The sequence below is a fragment of the Schistocerca serialis genome, chromosome 6 (genome assembly GCF_023864345.2).
Source record: "Schistocerca serialis cubense isolate TAMUIC-IGC-003099 chromosome 6, iqSchSeri2.2, whole genome shotgun sequence".
Lineage (NCBI taxonomy): Eukaryota > Metazoa > Arthropoda > Insecta > Orthoptera > Acrididae > Schistocerca > Schistocerca serialis.
The window spans coordinates 721,792,366-721,819,191 of NC_064643.1; the positions used below are offsets into that span (position 1 = coordinate 721,792,366).

The window sequence follows — 26,826 nt, forward strand, 5'->3', positions numbered from 1 at the left end:
GATATGGGTAAGGTGACCCATTTGTACCCTGCACAGTATGCTGTTATGTTATCCAGAAAATTTCCACCAACAGTCGTAGTTTGCTTGCAAGAAGCCATTTGTTCATTTGGGACAAGAGTGAAGAAATCAGCTGATGAGTACAGTAGCAAATACAAAAACAATACGTTAACATCTTCAAAGAGCAGGAAACTTACAGCAGCATTATACCAGAATTTTCTAACCATTGTCTTGAAACCACACATAAAAAAAGAACAATTTCTTTCACTCCTCATTTCATAGGGAGGACAAACAAAATTGGGTTTGTATGACAGAACTTTCCAAGATGTAGAGGGTCTGCCAAAGTGCAGTGTTAAAGTAAGTCCTTCAAAATGTACTCTGCTGTTGCACCCTTGTGACACTTGCTTTTATGGGCAGGTGAAGAACCTTATAAAATGACTACAGATTGTGTGTACATCATGGAGCAGAATAGAATATATAGCTTCTAGAGAAGGCTGCATAAAAAATCCAATCAGTTGTACACCAACAGTTGTGTTAACCAAAATTCAGTAATGTCCTTTGATATGTATTGTACACCACAAAATTGTATGATCAGAGGTTACACATTGTGCTTGCCACAAAGGATGTAAAGTAATGTAAATAAAATGACTGTATGGATTTGACTGAAAGTGCTTGTGTATCCTTTTTCTATTTCGAATTGCCTTATGAAAAAAAAAATCTGCTTTTTCCAGGATAAATCTTATGAAAATGATAAATGAATCATTAAGTATTGATAATTTGCATGGCCTTAATAAATTTGTTGTTAGAATTATGTGGGAAAAGAATAATGGGAGTGGGATTCAATCCAAATACCTTACCCTTATGAAACCAAGTGCTTCATCACTCGGATGCAGATTTCATTAACACTAGTTACCAAAAAAAGTATATAAACATGCAAAAATTTTCAAACTCAATTTTCTTGAAAATGATTGAGAATTGTGCCTTCCTGTTTACATCTGTTGAAGTTCTAGTTGTGATATACACAACTTGCCAATGTGAATCAAATATATGAAGAAAAGTTTGCACAGTCCCATTTTCAGCAAATTTTCAACTGTAAAGTCTTCTGCAGCCAACAGTGAACTGCAGCTTCAAACCAATGCCTGTAGTGCACACATGTTTTCATCAACAACAGTGCAATTTTTTGGTGCCTTTCCTTTAAAAAAACAAAAAAACAAATAAACAAAGAAGTCACTTTCCTTTATGAAATATTTTAGAAGTGTTCTCCTTTTGGACATTCTTTTAATGAAGTTTTAAAGCATTCAATAAATATTTCCAGTTTATTTGTAAGTGTGGGAGATAACCAGAACTCTTGAAGCTGGGAACTTCCAATGTATACGGCCTGTCCACATCATCACACATACATTTGTAAACATGTAGTTCAGCTTCCCATATCCTACCCACATACAGAATCAAAATGAGGGCGAATTTCGGTATGTGAGTCCAATACTTTCCTAAATGCTACTAATTTCAGGTTGTTCAGTATTTAAGTTGAAAGTCAGAATTATAGAGAAAGCAAAAATTTGATTTGTCTATTTTTGTTTGATTAATCATAATTTTATCACTACTACTAACATATCATCAGGAATCATTGAAGCAGTGTATAACATAGAGGTACATTTCATGAAAATACAAGGCTGGAAAATAGTTTCCGATTTCCATCTAATTATCAGATGAGTGGAAAAAATGGTTATTATAAAACTATCTCAAAAGAGTTTTTTAAATGGCGACTATAATTGTGCTTAAATGTCATGGGAGCTATTTCATTTCATTTCTTGTAGTCTGAAATTCAGATAAAATTGTGTTCTTTGGTACAATTATTCTTAATAAACTTTGCCTGTTGATTACAATTTTTTCAGTATATGATATGCTTAAAAATTACTATTTTGGTTTAAGAAGTGGAGTAGGATCTGTCATAAGAAGACAGTAAGGTGGCACAGAGGCTGTGCACTGGACTCACCTTTGAGAAGAGAAGGGTGTAAACTTTCATCTGACCATTCAGATTTAGGTATCCACGGTTTTCCAAATCATTTATAATTACTGGCAACATGGTTCCTTCAAAAATTTCCTACCTCACCTGATCTGAGCTCAAGTCATGTTTTTAATAACCTTATCATCAGTGAGATGTTAAACCCTCATATTCTTCCTTTTTTCTATGATGAGAAATGTCCCATTCATGTTAATAAGCATATAACAATGTCTGGAAATGATGAGATACTTCAGAACTTCTTGATAGACTGGTCCATTATGTGCCCCTCAAGAATTTTCAAAGGGCACTTACTTGACTGCAGAGTTAAAAATTTGTTTTGGGCACAAGACATTGAACTCTGCTTCAGCAGTATACAGTTATAAATATTAATAAGCTGCTTAAGTGTGCATTAGACATAACAGGTTCATAATTAAGTTGATTATGTTTTATGGATTACTGCACCATTTCCTCATTGCAATCAACACTTGCAACTAGAAAACCTGGAATATCAAATGTGGATGATTGCCTGTTCACATTTACAAATAACACAGAACCAATTGCAGTAATTTTTTTTGACTTTGATTTTACCTCTCTCCGCTGCTTGCCTTGGTATGTTGTTATGCTTCCATGATAATCATATTCTGTAAGAGATCTAGCATATTAGTAACACAAATTGTGGCATTTTATCAAGTTCCATTTAAACTAATGGTGGTAATGGTTTTGATGTTTTTCCTGGAATTCTTAAGTGATGAGGATTGAATATAGTGATGACATAAACAGTCTGACAAAAAAGTAAAGCACCCGGAAGACATGATCAAGAGTCAATGTAACTTCGTACACATACAGACCATTGGTGAGAATGTAACTGATCGGAGTTACAGTTCTCTGTGACAAGTAGAATGGGCCCAGAGTACATTAGTGTTGTACATGTATGGTGCTACTACCATACCTAGTGTGATATACAGGGTGAGTACAAAGTGTTGCCCTGATTATAAAAATTTATAACAGAGTAAGCATTTGACATAATAAGTTACATTTGATGCCATTACATAGATTAGTGTTACTAGTTAAAGACCACTTACTTTATTAAACCTCAACGTGTGCTCTCTTGGTAGCTCGAAGAATGTCAAGTTGGTATTCCAGTTCCCACCAGGTGTTTCATAACATGTGTTCTGTTACAGTAACCACAGCAGCTTGTAACTTAGCCTTCTGTTCATTGGCGTCAGCAACTGGTGTGATGAAGACTCTGTCCTTGATATAGCCCCAGAAAAAAAAAAGTCAAGGGGATTGGAAGGAACGATCCAACAACCTGACCAACCCGCTCTCCAGACATTACGTCCCTTGACTTTTTTTGGGGGGGGGGCTATATTAAGGACAGAGTCTTCATCACACCAGCTGCTGTGGTTACTGTGACACAACACATGTTATGAAACACCTAACAACTGGTGAGAACTGGAATACCGTCTCGACATTCTCCGAGCTACCAAGGGAGCGCACATTGAGGTTTAATAATGTAAGTGGTCTTAAAAAGGACTAGTAACACTAACCTATGTAATGGCATCAAATGTAAATTATTATGTCAAACTGTTATTCTGTAATAAATTGTTATAATCTGGGAAAGACTCTGTGCTCTCCCTGTATAAGGAGCATGAACATTATCAGATGTTGAGTGATTGCTTTCAAGGACACGGAGACACTGTATACTCATGTGAGGCAGGCTTATTAGCTTCAGATGGAGTTTGAAAGTCGCCTAGTTGTGGTTCCCCATTTGACCAGCTGCTGGAATTGTACAGTATCCAAACTTGCGGGGCATTCAGGTATGACAGTGGCCCAGTGATGGACTGCATGGGAATGTGAGGGTACGCATACTTAAAGGTTCCTGTAAGTCACAAAAGAGGATTGCCATATTGTACAACAAGCACATTTTAACCCCTTCACATCTGTGCCTGCAGTCTGAGAGCAGGTAGTGGACTCCCTGCAACATTCTGTGTCATCTCTCACCACTGGTCGACAACTAGCAGGAGCCATACTAGGAAATTACCATCCCATCTGAAGACTGCCATTAACCAACATGAACAGCTGCACTTGGAGTATTGCTGTTAGCGGGAAGTATGGACTGATGATTAATGGCATCACATTGTGTTCAGTGATGAACTGCGGTTCTGCAGTACACTGGATGACTATTGTCAGTAGGTGAGGCAGTGACCTGGGAAGTGATCCCATCCATCCATTGCATTGGAGAGGCACAGTTGTGCTACTTCTAGTGCCATGGTGTGAAGAGCCATGAGGTATGATCTCAAGTCAGCACCAGGAGTGATTGACAGAACTCTGACAGCATAACAATATATTTTGCACAAACTGCATTCTCACATGTTACCTCTCATGTGCCAGTAATGAGTGGTATCATTTTTTAACAGGGCAATGCTTATCCACACATGACACTTGTCTCTATTAACTGACTGCATCATGTTGAGGTATTTTGATGGTCAGAAAGTTCCACAATAGAACATTTGTGTGGCCTTCTCAGATGTCAGCTCCATCACAGGGCCAACATCCAGTATATTGGGGGGACCAGTAGTAACAGTTGTGGGCTAAGTTGCCACAGAAGAGGATACAATGGCTTCATGACATCCTTCCCAACTGAGTGAGAGTATGTCCGCCAAATCAGAGTGGGTGCAACATCGTAATAATAAATGGGCTCATACTGCAAGTTCTTTGTAAATTTGATTTGATTTTGAAATAATGTCACATATCTTCCAACACATGAAGTTTCATTTCCTCCTCCATTTCACTTTTGTTGTCAGGTGGTGTAGATGAATAATTTAAATAAACACCTTTGATTAAAGAAGTTGTAGCTACACTTAAAATAATTTCTGGGATACATAGAATAGGTAGTTTTATTAGTTTGATAAGTTTTTCTAGGCCATGTGAAGTAGGTATGGTCTTGACAGTTTCATTAACCCATTAGTGTTTTGTAGGTCGTCATCCATACTTACCTGAAAAATACAAGCATGTTTTAGACTCACTGTTTCATTCACTGCTCTGTTGTGGAACCATTTTCTAGAAACCACTAATCAGAGCATAAACATACTTAGATGGAAAATCAAAGCATTTAGGATAATTTGTGGTAAAAAAAAAAATTTGCCTTTTAAAGTTTACTGACCTCATTTTTTTAAATGTTCCATACTTATTGACTTATTTGTCTTCAAAATGAGAAATGGTAAACTAGTTCTCAACAAGAACATATGTGAAACATCTTGGCAGCACAAGGAACTTTGTCATTCATGTGCAAGTGCTCCCCTGACCTAGCTACCCAAGCATGACTCACAATCCACTTTCACAGCTTTGCTTCCATCAATAACTCAGGAGGTACTGGTGGAAGTAAAGCTGTGAAATTGGGTCTTGAGTTGGGTTTGAATAGCTCTAAAGGTCCCAGGTTTGAGTCCTGGAGCAGCAGCAGTTTTAAACTGCCAGGAAGATTCAGATCAATGCACACTCTACCACAGAGTGAAAATTCATCCTGGAAGAATGTACCAGGTGCGATCAAAAAGTAACAAGATTTTTTTTTATTTTGCAGGCTTTATACATCCAATTTTCAAAACATTTTTTATCTTGTCAGCACATAAGTTCCTGCTGCACATTTGCATTTTCAGTTGTTTTGAGTATTTAGTTTATTGTTGGCAGTCGAAAAGGTTATGCGTGTTGTCGAGTGCTTCACAAATTTTTACTTACTAAAAAGATGGATCAAAGAATTTACATTAACTTTTGCTTGAAAAATTGAATAAAATGGAATACCATATTCAAAATGATTACTATGGCTTTTAGCAAATCTGCTATGAGCAAGACAAAAGTTTATGAAAGGTATAAATGTTTCAAAGAAGGTCGAGAAGACATTGAAGATAGATGCCCTAGCACATCAATTACTGATCAGAAACTGCTCAGGAATTTCTGAAGAAAATCAATGGTGATCCAGAACTTCTATAGAAGATTATAACAGGTGACCAATCACGGGCATACCAGGAAACCAAGGCCCAATCACCCCAATGGGAACGGCCTGAAGAGCAAGATTTGATTAAATGTGAAGGTTCTTCTCGTTGTTTTCTTCAATTACAGTGGGATAGTGCACCAAGAATTCCTGCCTTATAGTCATACTGTCAATAAGGAACACTACCAGGAAGCTACACCCCATTTGTTTGATGCAATCCAAAGAAAACAACCAGAGTTGTGGCAAAATCACTTGTGCAAATTGCATCATGATAACACTCACACTCACACCTCAGTATTTGTTCATGATTTTTTGGTAAAAAAGAAAACTGTTATTTAAATCAGCCACCATATTTGCTAGCTGCAGCCCCTCTGCAATTTCTCTCTATTCAAAAGGCTGAAAAGAACCATAAAAGAAAATCGTTTTGTCACCACTGATGAGATACAAACAGAATCATTGAAGGAACTGAACACCATGGTGAAAAGTGAGTTCCAGAAGTGATTCTTGAAGTTTTTCCCATGTACTGAATATTCTATGAGGTTTCAGGATTGCAGCCAGATCATGCTGACCTCTTGCCACAATATTTCGGCTGGCAACTGTCCACTCATTTTCAGTTGAGTGTCTGCCACTGGATACTGCTAGTCGACAGTGCCAGCTTTTATAGCAAAAATTTGCACTGAGAAGCCAGCACTTTGGCAGCCATCGTAGGAGCCTCCTCTATCAAAATCTGCAGCCTCTGTGAATACTGTTCCATTTGTGGCGTGCAGGCCACCAATGAAGATTAGTGCTCTTCTCGATTCAGTAAAGGATGATTTGAGAGTGCAGATGACCATAATTTACAAAATTCCTTGCCACTTTGGCAAAACTTACATAGGTCAGATGACACGTTCAGTACATGAAAGGTGCATTGGACATGAGTGCACACTTGCCTTTTACAACCCAGATAGCCAGCCATAGCTGAGCATTGAATTACCACAGGACATACTATGTACTTTTCTGCCTCAAAAATCTTAGCCCCAGTGAGACCATTTTGGGACTCAGTAATTAAATAATCTGTGGAAATGAGTGTAGCACAAGATCTTATAAATTGTGATGACGGCTTTCGACTGGACAAGGCTTGAGACCAGGTGATCTCCTTAATTTCTTCAGAACACACTTTATGCTTAATGACACGTCTGGCAACATCTGACATTTGTTTTCAGCTATGCGAGTATGCATTCTGACAGAGAGCAGGTATGTAGTTTCACCTTTATGCATGTGCCTGCGCACCACAGATGGAACAGTATTAGCAGATAACGCGGATTTTGATAGAGGACTCTCCTATGACACAATTACTGTTCAAGTACAGTACACTCAAATGTCCGTGATAAATTTCCTATAACTTCAACCTACCAGGAAATTATAATTCATTCTGGCATCACATTACACAACAATATACCGGATGGAATAAAAATTGTTCCAGATCCAGTATTAAAGACTAAACTAAAGGTACTCGTTGCACTGATCTATTCCGTAATGGAATTTCTAAATGTGGAAAACAGCAATTTTGCTTTGAACTGAACTTATGTTGCAGGTATGTTTTTGTTGTTTCTTACTACCATAGTTACTATGGTCATCTGATTGATTCATTATCACATGCGCAAACTATGTTGTATAATAAAACTGAAGCAATAAATGTATAACTGGTTACAATTTCATTAACAGAGTACATGAAGAGTCACTGTATAAGGTTTCTTGATGTGTACATTTCTTCAGACACTTTATGTTCTATGACATTGTAACTCATTCAGATTTCTCTCTTTGCAAATGCTGTCCACTATCTATTATAATTTTTCATGTATGTCCTGAGCCACCATTGCATCACAAAATCAAGAATTTAAGCCGATAGTTTTTCTAAACAGCCTTTTGTGATATAGTCCACATCTATATACAAGTGAAGAGCTCTGCATGAGAAAGCACATTGTTTTGCTTTCTCAGTTAGCATTTAAAAACAAAAATTGCATCGCAAAAGAGTAATGAAGTGAAAAGGAGAATAAAAAAATATCCTCTGTTTTGTGTGTGTGTGTGTGTGTGTGTGTGTGTGTGTGGTCTTATGCAGTGCAGTTTTCAGAATTTTAAGGCAGCACATTTACAACATGAATAACCACTATCAGTAAACAAATTATTTATTGCCTTTCACTGAAAAATGTAACATTTTTTTCCTATAACAAAATCAGAAGAATATCTATCATCAGTTCTGCAACCACCTCCCACACTGTTACATTTACCTTATTATGGATCATGTTTTATGCTCAAGACTTATGATGTTCTTGGACAACAAAAATTTGCTATGTAAAAACCAACAAGGCTCTTAATGGAACAAAATCACCCTACGTAAATGTAATGTTCAGACTAACTCAAGAAAATGTGATAGGACCATTACTGTTTACATGTATGTGAATCATCTGGTAAAAATAATCGGAAGCTCTTTGAGATTGTTTGCAGACTATGTGGTTGTGTATAAGAAAGTGCCAATATGAGAAGACAGTATCGATTTGCAGAATGATTTTCAGAGTATTGAGGCATGTTGCAGGCTCTGGCAGTTGACCATGAATGTAAATAAATGAAACATATTTCACATACATAAGAAAATAAATCCAGTTATCACACAACTACACTACTGATGACAAATTGCTGGAAGCAGTATCTTCTGTAAAATAACTAGGAGTTACTATCCACAGAAACCTTAAGTTTGATGACCACATAAACCAAATAATAGATAAAGCAGATGCCAAACTAAGACTCATAGGAAGAACCTCAAGGAAATGTTAAGCCAGTCCCGAAGGAAGAGGCATACAGGGTGCTTGTTCAATCTATTCTTGAGCATTGATCAGCAATCTAGGATCCATACCAGGTAGGACTGATAAAAGAGAGAGAGAAGTTCCAAGAAAGAGTCGATCATTTAGTCAGTGCAGGGGTGTTATAGAGTTGCTCAACAAATTCCAATGGCAGACGTTACAAGGGAGGCATTTGCATCACCAAGAGCTTTACTATTGAAATTTTGAGACAGTATTTTCTGAGAGGATTCAGCCAGCATGTTATTTCCTCCCACATACATCTTGCTAAATGACCAAGACAAGAAAATTTGAGAAATTAGAGTTAATACAGAGATTTACCGACAGTCATTCTTCCCATGCATTGTTTGTGTGTGGAAGAGGGAAGAGTGGGATCAGTTAGAGGTACCAGAGTACCCTAAGCCACACATCTTTTAGTGGCTTGCGGAGTGTGATTTAAATGTAAACATAAGTCTCATGGAATTTCTACTTCAACTGTTCTCAAGGAATTATTGGATTTAGTGAACAGTTGTGAAATAACAAGTTTGTTAAATAATGTACACAACATTGCAGAAATTACATTTCAGTCTTTCCATACTTATTCACACTTAAGCTCCATTTTGGAGCCTCAATATGTGTATCACAAATCAGTGAGCTACATTATTTAGCAGAAGTTTCACAAAGTTCATCATTGGCAAAGACTAATAATTTCTTTACACAATCCTAACAGAGACATAGTAACTGTGCAGATTGAAAACTCATTCATGACTCACACAGGCTGTGTGGTTGATGCCTGTTTATGAATCTGTGTATTACAAAAATTACAATTTGGTAAAATATAAGAATGAATATTTTGGAAATTTGCATGAAAGATAGAAAAAAATGTCCATTACTAAAGATGCTTAGCTAGAAAACAACATAACATACATCATGAGTGTGGAGTTTTAATGTACATAGCGATTCCCAAAAGTTCACCAAGAATTTTTGAGAAAGTGAAATTTTCTAGTTGGAATAATTAATTAGGCCTAACCAACAGGTTATTTAAATAAAAATATACATTTTTTTGACAAAGAGAAATTGGAACTACAAAACTTTGGCACTGATATTTGCAAAGAATGACATTTATAGATTTGAACATGAAAATTTTGAATAAAAGTAACTTTTAAAATATAATTTTTTTGGAAGAAGTGAAACATTTGTCAAAAAGTGGAGGTGAGGGCTTTTAAATAAGCTATGTTAATCTTAAAATAACTTTTTGTGGTAGCTAAATTTGATGTGCATATTGTTTGTAATTATCATGAATTATTAATGCTTCTTTCAATAAAAGTTGTTAGATGAAGTAAAAGTACTTTTTTCATAAGCAGACAGCAAATTTTATTGTGAATAATGAAGTTCAGTGAAATATCACATGGATGATAATTTAGTCATTATATGTAATTTTAATTAGCACACATGTATCATGGAAAAAAGAAAAAAAAATCTTTATTTATGAAGTAGAATTGTAACAGAGGAACTATCTCACTTTGCTATGTCTCACACTGGGTGATAACACTTTTAGCCCAGTCATACTAAAAATTGAAGTATATCGATAACCTCTTTAAATGATAGATTGTTAATGCAGTTTACAAATATCTGCATATCACAAAAGTTTTCTTGGTGTGCACAAATTCTTTCAAAACTTATTTATGACTAACAAACATCAGCAATTGTTTCCTTCTCAGAAAATATTAATATTTTCAGGACTAGTTGCTTTTTTTATTTGACAAAAAAATTCTCACAGTGCACAGTGTTATTGTGGAATGAACCAGATGACAAGGAGCAGTAACAAAGCTAATGAACTGGATGCTTGTGGAATGAATTTCTAAGAAGCATCTTCGCCACTTGTTGTATAAAGAGGTAGACTTTGGTGAGATTTTTGTATGGATCAAAGTGAAAGTTCATAAAAGATACTCTCCTCACATTTTTCTTCAGACTATACTCCAGTTTATGCCGGACTGCATGCAATAATGAGTGTTCTATCTGTTATGCACATGGCTTTATATATGTTTTCTTACTTTTAATGTTTGTATTTTTCATGGACATTTTTATTGCATAAAGTTACACATGAAGGTAAATTCTTCCTGATTTGTAGGATGATATGCATGTTAATGTATTTCTACACTTTTTGCCAGCTTCATGGCAGGAAAATGGGGCCCTTGCAGTGTAACTTGTGGTATTGGAATTCGCACGCGTGATGTATACTGCAGAATATATTTGGAATTCTCAAAAGCTTATGCCAAGATGCCTGATGAAAACTGCCAAGGACCAAAGCCATCAGAGTTTGAAAAATGTAAAATGCAGCCTTGTGAAGATCAGAGGTATTGAAAGCTTTACTACTATGATAATGCATTTATCTGTTAGCTTCAAGAAATGTATGTAATTGACAAAATTTCAGTAACCTATACTTTTGATGTGTTTTGTATTACAGCTTTCCTACTGTCAGAACTGTACCATCAACTGTCCAGTTACTACAGCTAGGCATATTTTTATCCAGACAAAATTATAAAACCACAAAATTTGTATCCTGTGACTAAAAATCTACAACATGAACCCAAAATATGCTCATAAAATTCCAGAGGGATGTTGTCTGAGTATTTTAGTATAAGAAACCAATGATTTCTGATGGCTCATGTCAAGTAATTGCATTTTGTTTGTTCATTTATCATTATGTCTACTTACACTGAAAATATCTGCACTACAGGGCAAATGTCAATGGTATGTGCTTTGTGTCTTATCTGGAAACAAACCTGCTCTGCTCATCATAGTATGGCTGTAGTGAACAGTAATATCCTCATTACTCTTCCTCTTCAAGCTCGCCATCAGTACTGCTCAATTCTGCCTGGGATTTGTTTTTAAGGCTGTGTTAATTCTATATTAACAGTGATAAATAGCAGTATAATTAGGTTTACTGTGAAGAGTTGACTATGAAGCAACTTGTGAGTAGGTTCACTGAATGCAATGACAAAGTGGCACAATAACACTATGCTGAACTGTGGTAAAAGCATTTATTTTTTTGAGGGTAGTTGCATTAATCTTTGTTTTGTGTTGTACATTTTAGTCACTGATAATTACAGGCTTGATCACTTCTGTGAACATACGCTGCCTGAGAAAATATGTGCAGCATTGAGGCACTCCACACTTCATATCAGTAGTTTTGGGGTTTGAAAGACCCACTGTTTGTTTTAAGCAACACAAATTGTTTCCTGTTGCTCATATACAATTTTATTAATTCATAGCCAGTTCCTCTAATACTGAGGTTCTACAGCTTATCAAGTAATATGGGGTTGCTGACACAATCAAATGATGTTCCTAAGTAAGGGACATATTTTCAGCCAACAGTATTGATTGATAAATGTGTCATGTATGCCATATTACATCCTCAACATTTCACTCCATCCGAAGAAATCTTCAAAAGATTGTTCCAGTTAGTGCAGTCATCGGATAATCTGCAATAAGGACAACACCAGATAATGAGAAGCAAGTGATGCAATGAGTAAAACATGGACCTAAAACATATGTGTGAAGAACTGAAGACATAAATCACACTCTTGAATGGTCTAGTGTGTATAAGCAATTGCGTTATTCACATTTTTAGTGTGTATCAGTTCTCATGGCTCAAGACTATCACGCCAGATAACAGTTCTTCCAATGGGTTCTAAGACAGATCATTCAACATCTACATTTCATATTGTACATTTTATTTACAGGTGATGTGGAATTCACACACTGTGGGATAATAAATTACCATAATAACCAAATATGGGCCTTTGCAAATCTTTGGTGAGCATGGAAGTGAGGCATCAGGTTTGCTTTAGTACCAGTGTGTTTGCAGAAATTGTGAGTGACAGACTCAGAAGACCATACACTTTACTAGACAAAGTAACAGGTGCTGTTTATCATCAGTTTCTGCACAGAAAAGTACCTGTGCTGTTGGGTAGTGTCAGCCTGGCCAAAAGACCCAGACATGGTTTATGCTTGCTGTGGCAGCACCCATTTCCTACACACTGTACAAAAGCACCTAACAAGACCTAATGAGTGAGTATTGGTTGATGATGTCCAGTATCATAGGCTCCAAATTCACCTGACTTTAATCCCTTGGATTTCTGGCTGTGGTGAAATTTAAAAGTATTAATTTATTCCACACCCCACTACCTACTTCAGTCGTTGTAGACAATTTTACTGTAGCAATCAATCGAAGGTTAGACATCATCAACACAAAAACTGTGGTAGCTTACAGAGTAAATCTTTTGTCAAGTTAGGGCACACACACACACACACACACACACACACACACACGCAAACACAAACACATGTGGATGCAAATGCACACTTTTCTTTGATCTTTTTTTCTCAAAAACATTTCAAAAATTCTCCTTGGTAAATAGTGGGGAAGTCTCATTAGCAGAGTGTTTCTCCATCAGCTTTTCTCTGTTCTGTTACCATGGACATACAAAATTCAACTACTGTATTTTGCCCTGTTGCTGTCCAGAGAAATTAAAATGCACAGCTTCAGAATGGGAAAAATAAACTTTCTGTAGCACCTCACTGTCTTACCTATTTATCTGATTGAGCCTAGTGGCCTACAGAATATTTGCATTTTTATCAACAACCTGCAGTTACCAGCTTAGTTTATTCCTTCTACCAGTATTCCTGGCAGTGTTTTACATCTCAGGCATGTCTGTGGTGGTGCAGGAGATGAATATAGAATATTCTCTTGGCATCACACAGCAGGGCATTAGTTGACAGAAATCAGATTTCTCTTTCATCCACTGTCTCTTGTAGCTTATATATGTTGCACCAGTTCCTACAACATGCAGTTGTCCCACAGTTGTGAATCCAGAGAAACAGTAATGGGCTTCGTTTGGATGGAATAATTTTTAAAAAAGATAATACACTTTCAACTGCTGTAGGTTTTTGTCACAGAATTTTTTTTTTTTTTTTTAACTTTACCAGCAATGTTCTTAATGTGAAATGAATGTATTCTCCAGTATAGGCTGACTTGTCGCTGAAGTAAAGTGTTCTCAACAGTAATACAAAGTACAGCTGGGACATAATGCTGTGGAAAACTTGACTGTTGAAAGTACATCTCTGGACCATGGATTGCTAATTTTTCACCCAAGGCATTAGAAGAAGACATATACCAACAAAACAATAAAGTTCATCAAATCCTATAATTTTTTTTCACTTTGAGAACCCAGTTTTCACCAGTGTTTCCATGTTCTTGTTGTTGTTGTGGTCTTCAGTTCTGAGAGTGGTTTGATGCAGCTCTCCATGCTACTCTATCCTGTGCAAGCTTCTTCATCTCCCAGTAGTTACTGCAACCTACATTCTTCTGAATCTGCTTTGTGTATTCACCTCTTGGTCTCCCTCTGCGATTTTTACCCTCCACACTGCCATCCAAATGCTAAATTTGTGATCCCTTGATGCCTCAGAACATGTCCTACCAACCAATCCCTTCTTCTCGTCAAGTTGTGCCACAAACTCCTCTTCTCCCCAATCCTATTCAATACTTCCTCATTAGTTATGTGATCTACCCATCTAATCTTCAGCATTCTTCTGTAACACCACATTTTGAAAGCTTCTATTCTCTTCTTGTCCAAACTATTTATCATCCATGTTTCACTTCCATACATGGCTACACTCCATACAAATACTTTCAGAAATGACTTCCTGACACTTAAATCTATATTCGATGTTAACAAATTTCTCTTCTTCAGAAACGCTTTCTTTGCTATTGCCAGTCTACATTTTATATCCTCTCTACTTCGACCATCATCAGTTATTTCGCTCCCCAAACAGCAAAACTCCTTTACTATTTTAAGTGTCTCATTTCCTAATCTAATTCCCTCAGCATCACCAAACTTAATTCGACTACATTCCATTATCCTCGTTTTGCTTTTGTTGATGTTCATCTTATATCCTCCTTTCAAGACACTGTCCATTCCGTTCAACTGCTCTTTCAAGTCCTTTGCTGTCTCTGACAGAATTACAATGTCATTGGTGAACCTCAAAGTTTGTATTTCTTCTCCATGCATTTTAACGCATACTCCGAACTTTTCTTTTGTTTCATTTATTGGTTGCTCAATATACAGATTGAATAACATTGGGAAGAGGCTACAACCCTGTCTCACTCCCTTCCCAACCACTGCTTCCCTTCCGTACCCCTCGACACTTATAACTGCCATCTGGTTTCCGTTCAAATTGTAAATAGCCTTTTGCTCCCTGTATTTTACCCCTGCCACCTTTAGAATTTGAAAGAGAGTATTCCAGTCAACATTGTCAAAAGCTTTCTCTAAGTCTACAAATGCTAGAAATATAGGTTTGCCTTTCATCAATCTTTCTTCGAAGATAAGTTGTAAGGTCAGTATTGCCTTAGGTGTTCCAACATTTCTACGGAATCCAAACTGATCTTCCCCGAGGTCGGCTTCTACTAGTTTTTCCATTCGTCTGTAAAGAATTCACATTAGTATTTTGCAGCTGTGACTTATTAAACTGATAGTTCAGTAATTTTTGCATCTGTCAACACCTGCTTTCTTTGGGATTGGAATTATTATATTCTTCTTGAAGTCTGAGGGTATTTCACCTGTCTCATACATCTTCCTCACTGGATGGCTGAGTTTTGTCAGGACTGGCTCTCCCAAGGTTGTCAGTAATTCTAATGGAATGTTGTCTATTCCCGGAGCTTTGTTGCGACTCAGGTCTTTCAGTGCTCTGAAAAACTCTTCACGCAGTATTATATCTCCCATTTCATCTTCATCTACATCCTCTTCCATTTCCATAATATTGTCCTCAAGTACATCACCCTTGTATAGACCCTCTATATACTCCTTCCACCTTTCTGCTTTCCCTTCTTTGCTTAGAACTGGATTTCCATCTGAGCTCTTAATATTCATACAAGTGGCTCTCTTTTCTCCAAAGGTCTCTTTAATTTTCCTGTAGACAATATCTATATTGCCCCTAGTGAGATGAGCCTCTACATCCTTACATTTGTCCTCTAGCCATCCCTGCTTAGCCATTTTGCACTTCCTGTCTGTAGTAGCCACCAGAAAGATCGCGGGAGGCGCACATTGGCACGGCACGTCACCGACGGTAGTTGCCGCAAGTAGACTCCCGTCCACCAGAGGGCACGCGAGAATTCGGACGCGACCTCTGCCGGCATGACAACAACAACAACAACTACAACTACAACTCCGGCAGCACGGGCCGTGCCCAGTCAGTTCACATCGGGCAGGTCTAGCAGACAGTTCCCGGTCTACACTACGTGAAGTGCGACGGAAACCTGAATCGTGTTATTACACAATTGGCAACGAGTAGGGTCGTTCTTTCGCGTGCTGCGTCGTTGTTCCGGTTTCGCAGATTCTCCATGGCATGGAGGATTTGGGACGGGTTTTGGTTGCACAGCAGATGGAGCTCATGGCCACCATGAAAAAAGTGCTCCCGGCGTTGCTTTCCGCGCCGTCTGCTCTGGCACAGTTCCCTCCTCCCTTTCCCCCGTATGACGAGACGGCGGAGGATTGGGACGCATATGAGCATCGCCTTCGGCAGCATTTCCAGGCGTTTCATGTTGCAGATGCGGAGGTATGTCGTGCTCTCTTTTTGTCTTGGATATCTCCCTCGCTGTATCACGTTTTGCGGCAGCTAGCGCCGTTGCAGGAACCCTTGTCCTTGTCTTTTGATGCATTGTGTTCCTTGCTGTCTTCATATTATCGCCGCCGCACCCATGTTGTGGCGGCTAGGGTCGAGTTCTATCAATGCAAGAAACAGCCCCATCAGTCTTACCGGGCGTGGGCAGCTACCCTGCACGGTCTTAGTTGCAAGTGTCATTTTGTCACGGAGCAGTCGCGAGAGTCATATGTCCACGTTATGGTCCGCGACGTCATTGTTCGTTCGGCCCCTGATAGGGAGGTCCGGCAACGGGCCCTGCAGTTAGAAGACCCTTCCCTCGAGGAAGTCCTGTCCATTGCTCAATCGTATGAAGTCTCTCACACAGCAGGTCAACAGCTGGAAGCATGGTGCGACGTCGCGGAGGTTCAGGGCGGCGTGGCCGCGTCCACTGTGACCGGGGTAGACGACGTGCGAGCGGTGCAATCCGGCCGTTACGGCCGCTCCCGCACGGCGCGTAAACAAAATTCCGGCTGCCGGCCCCTGTTGCCGTCCTGTGCGTCATGCTATATACATCATGATCGGTCAGAGTGCCCCCAGCGTTGGGCCGTTTGTCGCAAATGTAATAAAAAAGGTCACATTGCTAAAGTTTGCCGCTCAGCTTCAAAAGAATCGAAGGAAGCAGGTACAGAGGACATGGACGTTGACATTCGGGAAGTTTCATCAGGCCAGGCTCCCGACGCATCGGCACGCAAACTCTTTATCGAGGTGTCGGTTCAGTCGCGCCGGTTACAACTGCAAGTAGATACGGGAGCGGCAGTTTCGTTGTTGAATGCACAAACTTATTCCGACCTTGGATCGCCCCGTTGGCGCCAGTTTACCGGCGTCTACGCGGTTATGGTAAACAGTTCATTCCCCTGTTGGGTCAATTCACTACCGACGGGACTTACAAATCAGTCACTCGGTCTATTACTTTTATTGTTGTCAGTGATGCGAGCTCCGCTAATCTTTTTGGCCTGGATGCCTTTCAAGCTTTCGGTTTTTCTATCGCTGACACCATACAGTTGGTCTCCGAAGACATTCCCTATCAATCACTGGAATCTTTGATCTCAGACTTTCCAGAGATTTTTGAGGAGGGCCTGGGGCGTGTTTCAGATTTTGAAGCTCACTTAACGTTGAAGCCGTCGGCTCGCCCGCATTTTTTACGCGCGAGACAGATCCCCTTGGCTCTCTGCCCTCAAGTAAAGGAAGAGCTAGACCGGCTGACCGCCCTAGGGGTCGTTCTTCCCATCTCTTCCAGTGAGTGGGCTTCGCCCCTCGTTATTGTAAGGAAGCCCTCGGGAAAATTACGTCTTTGTGGCGATTTCAAGGCCACCATTAATTCACAATTGGTGGTCGACACCTATCCTTTGCCTAGTGCTGATGAATTGTTCTCCGCTGTGGCGGGAGGCCAATATTTTTCGAAAATCGATCTGTCGGAGGCTTATCATCAGATACCACTTGATGAGGACTCCAAACGGCTGGCGGTCGTCAACACTCCGTTTGGCCTTTATCAATACCAGCGGTTGGCCTTTGGAATATCCAGTGCCCCGGCGATATTCCAGCGTTATCTTGAGCATGTCACGTCGACAGTCCCTCATTGTATTAATTACCTGGATGACATAATTGTCACAGGCCGCAGCACGAAGGAACACTTGGACAACCTTCGCACCCTCTTTCTCAAATTCAGGTCTGTGGGCTTGCGTTGCAACCTGCATAAGTCAACCTTCTTCCAACCATACATTGAGTATGTGGGCTACACCATATCTCGGCACGGCATCCAGCCACTAGGAAGTTTGGTCCAAGGTATCGTCAACCTTCCTCGGCCCACTTCACTGAAAGAGTTACAAGCTTTTTTAGGCAAGATAGCCTATTACCACCGGTTCATTCCCAGGGCTTCCACTATAGCCCACCCCCTGTACTGCCTTCTGCACAAGGGTGTTCCTTTTGATTGGTCGCCTGCATGCAAGTGAGCGTTCACCTCTTTGAAGGGCCTCCTCACGTCAGCCCTTGTTTGGCTACTTTTGATCCCCATAAGCCGTTGGTCCTGGCTACAGACGCTTCGCAGTATGGGGTGGGGGCCGTCCTGGCCCATCGCAACGCCGATGGTTCCGAGCAACCTCTGGCATTTGCGTCTAAAACGCTTAGTCCCGCGCAGGCCCATTACTCCCAGGTGAAAAAGGAGGCTTTGGCCATTGTTTATGCTGTTACCAAGTTTCACCCTTTCTTGTATGGCACGAAGTTTCAGTTAATCACTGACCATAAGCCGTTAATATCGTTATTCGGCCCCGCCTCTCAGATTCCGGATAGGGCGGCCCACAGACTACAGCGCTGGGTCTTGTTCCTCTCTAAGTACCATTATGACATTCATTTTCGCCCTACAGGACAGCATGCCAATGCCGATGCTCTTTCCCGTCTTCCGGTGGGCCCGGATCCTACGTTCGATCGAGAGGAGATTATGTATTTTCATTTGGATGTGGCGTCCCACCAAGTGGTTGATGGCTTCCCGATCACTAGTTCTCGAGTCTCCAGAGAAACGGCGGCTGACCCGGTTCTCCGGCAAGTAGTTCGCCTCATTCAGCAGGGGTGGGCTTCCCGCCCTCCGGGCCGGGCCTCGGACCCTCTTCGTAATTATTTTCTTCTACGAGACCGCCTCTCGGTCTTGGAAGGAGTTCTCCTTCTGGCTACCAATGATACTGCTCCTCGCGTGGTTGTTCCTGCAGGTTTACGAAAGGAGGTCCTCACGTTATTACATGCGGGGCACTGGGGTGTTTTCCGTACTAAAACCTTGGCTCGCAGACATGTGTACTGGCCCGGTATTGACAGAGAAATTGAGCACTTGGTGGCTGCCTGTTCCCAGTGTGCGAGCGAACAAGCATCTCCCAGGGCAGCGTTCTCTTCATGGCCGCCAGCAACCCAACGTGTTCACATCGATTTTGCGGGCCCATTTTTCAATGGCTTTTGGCTCATTGTCATTGATGCTTATTCCCGATTCCCATATGTGGTTTGCTGCTACTCAACCACTTCAGAAGTTGCCATCCAGGCACTACCAAAAATCTTTTCTGTGGAAGGTCTGCCAATCACCCTGGTCTCGGACAATGGAACGCAGTTTATTTCGCAGACCTTCCAGGATTTTTATAGGCACTTCGGTATTCGGCACGTTTGCTCTCCCCCCGTCCATCCACAATCGAATGGGGAAGCCGAGCGCATGGTGCGCACATTTAAGACGCAGATGAAAAAGTATGTGCACAAATTTCCTGCGGAGGAAGCATTGTCGTTTTTCTTGACGGCATACCAGACCACACCAATGGGAGAACGCATCCCCGCAGAGCTCCTCCATGGGCGTCAACCTCGGACTCTGCTGCACCTCCTCCGGCCTGGTCCTCGCCAGTCTTCACAAAATGGAGTGCCTGGTTTTTCACTGGGTACGTCAGTCTGGGCCCGTGGATTTGGTCGCAATCCACGTTGGATACCGGCAGTGGTCCTGCGCCGACATGGCCGCCGGCTCTATACCTTGCAGGTGGGGGACCGGGTGGTACGTCGTCACCAAAATCAGCTACGTCCACGTTCGGGCACCCACACTCCGACCTCTCGGACACCGGCTTCTCCATTGCCGGCACCTGTGTTGGTTTCTCAGGGGACGTTGCCTCCTCTCCCCGCTGTGCCTCTGCCGCACTGCAATGGTTCTCAGCCTTGGCAGCCTCCAGTAGCTCCAGCACCGGCATCGCCATCGTTCGAGGTGCCCCACCGAGAGCCGGCCCCCCTAGCAGGCCTGGTGTCTCAGGAGGTTGGTTCACCTGTGGTCGTCCCTGCCCCTTCGTCCTCGCCACTCAGTCTTGCCCCTCTCGGAGTGGAACAGGATCCGGAGTTCGACGGCTTGTCACCCGTTCTGTCCCGGGCTCCGGTTGTGGGATGACGGGGGCCTCTTCGTGTGGGTCACTTCCAGCCGTATTCGAAGGTTCCGGCTCGAGGGTTGGCAGCTCCCCTCGACTCCGGCCTTCCAATGGATGTGGAGGTCATCGCTCCTGCCCGACACTCCACCTTCCGATGCAGTGGCTCACAGTGGCTTCACCCCCCAAAGGAGGAGGAGTGTAGTAGCCACCAGAAAGATCACGGGAGGCGCACATTGGCACGGCGCGTCACGGATGGTAGTTGCCGCAAGTAGAGTCCCGTCCACCAGAGGGCACGCGAGAATTCGGATGTGACCTCTGCCGGCATGACAACAACAACAACAACTCCGGCAGCACGGGCCGTGCCCAGTCAGTTCACATCGGGCAGGTCTAGCAGACAGTTCCTGGTCTACACTACGTGAAGTGCGACGAAAACCTGAATCGTGTTATTATACTGTCGATCTCATTTTTGAGATGTTTGTATTCATTTTTGCCTGTTTCATTTACTGCTTTTTTATATTTTCTCCTTTCATCAATTAAATTTCTTCTGTTACCCAAGGATTTCTACTATCCCTCGTCTTTTTACCTACTTGATCCTCTGCTGCCTTCACTACTTCATCCGTCAGAGCTACCCATTCTTCTTCTACTGTAGTAGGCATGGGCTTCGTGTCTATCTTAGCCACAATAATGTGTTCACTATGCTGTTTGTAGTAGCTTACCCACACTCCTATTTTTTTTATTCATTATTAAACCTACTCCTGTATTACCTCTATTTGATTTTGTATTCATATCCCTGTATCCACCTGACCAAAAGTCTTGTTCCTCCTGCCACCGAACTTCACTAATTCCCACTACTTCTAACTTTAACCTATCCATTTCCATTTTTAAATTTTCTAACCTACCTGCCCGATTAAGGGATCTGACATTCCATGCTCTGATCCGTAGAATGCCAGTTTTCTTTCTCCTGATAACGACGTCCTCTTGAGTAGTCCCTGCCCAGAGATCCAATTTTACCTCTGGAATATTTTACCCAAGAGGATGCCATCATCATTTAACCATACAGTAAGGCTGCATGCCCTCGGGAAAAATTATAGCTGTATTTTCCCCTTGCTTTCAGCCATTTGCAGTACCAGCACAGCAAGGCCGTTTTGGTTAGTGTTACAAGGCCAGATCAGTCAATCATCCAGACTGTAGCCCCTGCAACTACTGAAAACGCTGCTGCCCCTCTTCAGGAACCACACGTTTGTCTGGCCTCTCAACAGACCCCTCCATTGTGGTTGCACCTACGGTACGGCCATCTGTATTGCTGAGGCACACAAGCCTCCCCACTTACGGCAAGGTCCATGGTTCATGGGGGGTGTTTCCATATTTTCCATTAACATAAGAAGAAAATTGATTGATATCACCTACTGCAAGTATCTTCAACTACTGTATTACAATTACCATGAGAGATAATTATTACCACTTTATGCTTACGTACAGAAAACAAATCATAAGTAAATGAAAATTAAACAATGGGAATTCCAGGCTGGAATATCAACAACATTATGAAAAGAGTAGATTGCTACTCACCATAAAGATAACCTGTTGAGTTGCAGACAGGCACAACAAAAAGACTGTTACATATTATAGCTTGCAGCCAAATCCTTCTTTGGCAAATAATATGCACACACACACACACACATTCACACAGGCAAGCACACCTCGTGCACACATGATTGCTACCACCAACAGCTCCAATCAGAATACGACTGTCACGTGAGTAGCAATCTGGAACGGGGTAGGAAGGGGCAGCGATAGCAGGATACAGGTTGGGGTAGAGAAGAGCACTGTCAGGTGGGGCATGCAGGGACTACAGACTACCAGGTGCAGTGTCAGGAAGTGGGATGTGTGGGAAAGAGGAACCAGGGTGCAGAAAGGGAGAGGAGTGGAAAAGGAGAGGAGCAGGGTAGGGGAAAGGATTGGTGGGTACATTGGCAGGGGGCAGCACCCAAAGAGGGTGGTGGAATGTGAAAAGGGAGGAGGTGATAGTATAAGGGGGCTGAAACTGTTCGATGGAGGGTATGGGGACAATAAGTTGCCGTAGATTGATGCAAGGATAATTCTGGGAGCAGAGAATATTTGTAAGAGTAACTCCCATCTATGTAGTTCAGAAAATCTGGTGGTGAAGAGGAGGATACAGATGGCCCAGGTTGTGAAGTATCTATTGAAATCAAGTGGGAAGGATCTTGAGTAGATGTCCCTCATTTCAAGGCATAATGATAGATAATCAAAACCATGAGAAGGGTATGGCTCAGTTGTTTCAGTCTGGGGTGGTATTGGGTGACTTAGATGGCACTCCATTTTCGTTTTGGCTGGCTCTTGGGGTTGGTGAGAGAATTGGGGATGTGCAGGGAAATGGCGCAGGAAATCTGTTTGCAGACTAGGTCGAGGGGAGTTCTTGTCACTGCAAATATGCCATCCCCAGGTGGCAATATTGAAAAATCAAGTTCACCATCATGTCTAGGGTTTTTTTTTCTTTCCTTGTATTTGTTTCTAAATACTAGGAGTTTCCACCATCTAGTGCATCTCTGTACTGTGCTCACCATTCTGATACAAAGAACTTGAGCTGTTAGGGTGTCCCTAAAGGAATTGTCAATATTTGGTGATTGGACAGGAATGATCATTCAAAGCAAAAAAGTCTAGTAAAAATGGGCTCTAAAATGCATACCTTAAGAGCTGTGAGCACTTCTTCATTTTCAGTACTGTGAAACAAATCTCTTCCACTGCAAGCTCTTTGCTTTCCATATTTTGAGATGTGATAGTATGTACCAAAAAAGAAAAGAAGCCCTGTAAACGTCGCCTCTAACAAATACAACTTAAGGGCTATGAGCACTTGTTCATCATCATTACTCTGAGACACATCTCATCTACTGAAAAAAGTGTTGGTAGCTTTTAAGGTATGCATTTTAGAGCCCTTGTTTACTAGTTATGCTGTTCCACTGAGATAGCAATATACAGTTTCACTGCCCACGTAATAGAGTCTTTAAATAGTAAAATGTCACCAATAGGAATTTTCTGTGACTTGTCCAAAGCATTTGATTGTGTGAACCATGACATTATGTTACAGAAATTACAGTTCTCTGGTATAAATGAAATAGCATATGAGTGGTTTAAGTCTTACCTACAGAACAGGAAGCAAAAAGTTTCCTTATATGGATCAAGTGATTTTAATAAGTTTGCCACTTCATCTAACTGGGGTGAAATTATATTAGGTGTTCCACAGGGTTCAATCATGGGTCCCCTTCTGTTCTTGATATATGTGAATGACCTCCCTTTCTATCTGAAACATTTCTGCAAATGGGCTTGCTCTAAACTTTGAAAAAACACAGTACATCCAATTTTCTGCTGCAAAAAGTACAGTTCCTTCAATAAATATAACACAGTAGACAGGGTAGAGCATACTAAGTTTTTGGGTGTGCACATAGATGAGAATCTTAATTGGAAAATTCATATTTTGGATCGTCTAAAGTGATTAGTTTTAGTAATTTTTTCAGTCAGAATAATTGCCAATTTTGAGGATATAGAAATTAGTAAGCTAACATACTTTGCATACTTTAACTCTCTGATGTCATACGGAATAATATTTTGGGGTAACTCAACATTTAGACAAAAAGTATTCACTGCTCAAAAGAAAGTGGTTAGAATAATGTGTGGGGTTCATAGTGACACATCTTGTAGGCACTTGGAAATTCTTACAACAGCCTCACAGTACATTTACTCACTAATGAAATTTGTTCTCAACAACATGGACCAGTTTAAAAACAACAGCGACATTCATGAATATAATACCAGAAAAAAGAAATACTTACACTATCCTTTACTCAACCTATCTTTGGCACAGAAAAGGGGTAAAATATGCTGCTGTAAAAAAAGTTCGACAAATTACCAGACGAAATAAAATCTCTGACAGACAGCAGTAATAGCTTCAAAAATAAACTGAAATAATATCTCCTTGACAACTCCTTCTATACCATAGATGAATTCTTGAATAGGAATAAATAAATCTATAAATATAGTATATGCATTTTGTGCCATTTAAGGGAATGTGGTAAATAATAGAAATTGAAGTTATTTTCTCATTTTGAATATAAAGAATTTTCTTGAGACAGAGGAGCTTCTGTCCACAGTTGAGCATGAATTTAGAAAGCACTGTTCATGTGAAACACAGCTTGCTCTTTTCTCACATGATATCCCTTGAACCATGGATGAGGAGCAACAGTCAGATTCTGTATTCCAAGGTTTCTGGAAAATGTTGGAAATAGTGCCCCACTGTGCATAGAGCAGAGTGTACACGAAGGTATGAGTATATGAAATAGGTTCCTAGATATGTAAGTGTATCAAAAACTTCTTGAGTAATAAAACCTAGTATGTTGTCCTTGGTGGCGAGTGTTCATCAGTGACAAGGGTATCATCAGCAGTGCCCTAGGGAAGTGTGGTAGCACTGCTGTTGTTTTCTGCATACATAAATTATCTGATGGAAAGGGCGTGCAGCAGTCTGTAGCTGTGGTGTATGGGAAAGTGTCATCATTGAGTGACTGTAAGAGGATAGAAGACAACTTAGCTAAAATTTCTAATTGGTGTGGTGAATGACAGCTGTCTCTAAATGTAGAAAAATATAAGTTAATGCAGATATGTAGGCAAAACAATCCTGTAATGTTCAAATACAGCATTAGTAGCGTACTGCTCAACACTGTCGCATCAATGAGATGTCTGGGTGTAACACTGCAAAGTGACATAGAATGGAACAAGCACGTAAGGGTGGTATTAGGGAAGGCAAATGGTCAACTTTGGTTTATTGGGAGAATTTTAGGGAAGTGTGGTTCATCTGTGAAGTGTGAGCCATCCTCAAGTATTGCTTGAGAGTTTGGGATCCCCATCAAGTTGGGTGGGTTAAGGGAAGACAACGAAGGAATTCTGAGGCAGGCTGCTAGATGTGCCAGCTGTAGGGTCAATCAGCATGGGATTGTTATGGAGATAGTTCGTGAAGTCAAGTGGGAATCCCTGGTAGAAAGACAATGTTCTTTTCTAGGAACACTATTGAGAAAATTTAGAGAACTGGGATTTGAAGCAGACTGGCTCTGTTTGTGAGTGGAACAAAGGAAGAATCACAATAAAAAAAATTACATTTTTACATGCATTGATTTCCAAACTTCACAACCTAATTTTGGAGAGTAAAGCAGCATGAAAATTAAGGCTCTCATAAATGATGAGGAGTTATAGTAATTACCAGCTGCATTTAACGCAGGATATGTCTCATTTGCTCATATGAGTGTCTGCCACATGGTTGCCTTGAGGCCTGACTAACAACATTCCAGCCACACAATGGCATATATTCACAGGCTGACAGTATCTGGTGTCAATAACAAACCCAACACACTTTGTGAGTCTACAGGTAGTATTAGCAGAGCACAGGCAACTGAATAAGGAAATAAAGAAATATAGAGACCCTCAAATAGAATGGAAAGTAAGGAGAGTGACTACCCTGAAGTACCCGGAATGACAGTAAGAAACAATATTCCCCTCAATTACACACTCACATAGCCCTAGTCTGCTGCCCAGTTACAAGCCATACTGCTTTTTGAAACACTAATAATGGTTAGTGCACTCTTCAGTCTTATATTGTATAACTTATGACAATGTCAAAGTTGTCAGAATATATTGCTATTACAGTTCTTAAATTAATTGTCTGATGAATGTCCTTCTCAAATTTTCAGATGAATGCTTTCCAGATGCTATATTTCTACATATTACAATTTTTTACATATAGTAAGGACTAACCTAAATAAACTATTATTATTATTACTATATTAAAACATTTTGTATGTTTTAACATTGCTATTAAAGCCACAGGCATCAGTGGCACAGTAAGGGTGATGGCAATTTATAATTGCAGGAAAGGGGGTGGGGAGGGGGTAGCAGGGGAGGGGGAGACAGTAGCAAACTGTGACTCCCCTTCCTTCAGAACTGAACATTGAATCCACACCTGCTGAGAATGTTGCAAGAAATGGATAGAATGGACATGCAACACCAGGATTCAATGCCTGAACCCATTACAACATTCTCTGCCATTAGTGGGATATACTCTTCCAGGGATAGTGTATCTTCGAAAAGGAGGGCTCTGATGCGAAACATGTAGAAGATGACTTTGTATGTGATTCCCAGCACTCCCTGAAAGGGAGTAGGAAATTTTTTTTACCATTGTTTCAAGAGGATGCTTAGTTTTAGCTTATAGCCCAACAATATTATGTTCATGATATTTACTGAGCAAGCCCTGTTTCACACATTTATTTTACAGTTTATTGAACTAAGTACTTATTTTCAGTGCCATTGAACATTTTAATCAATAAAGGGGAATTTTACATTCAGCTTTGTTGAATGGTAACTATCAATATGATCATGTTGATATTAACTGAG

At 40.6% G+C, this 26,826-nt stretch overlaps 1 protein-coding gene across 1 annotated transcript in view; it reads left to right on the forward strand.

The window, feature by feature from the left end:
• Positions 1 to 26,826, forward strand: part of LOC126485046 (protein madd-4-like) — a 697,683-nt gene that overhangs the window by 439,623 nt on the left and 231,234 nt on the right. The window contains exon 10 of the mRNA XM_050108648.1: positions 10,972 to 11,157. Within this exon, the coding sequence (XP_049964605.1) occupies positions 10,972 to 11,157 (186 nt within the window). The remainder of the gene's footprint in view (positions 1 to 10,971; positions 11,158 to 26,826) is intronic.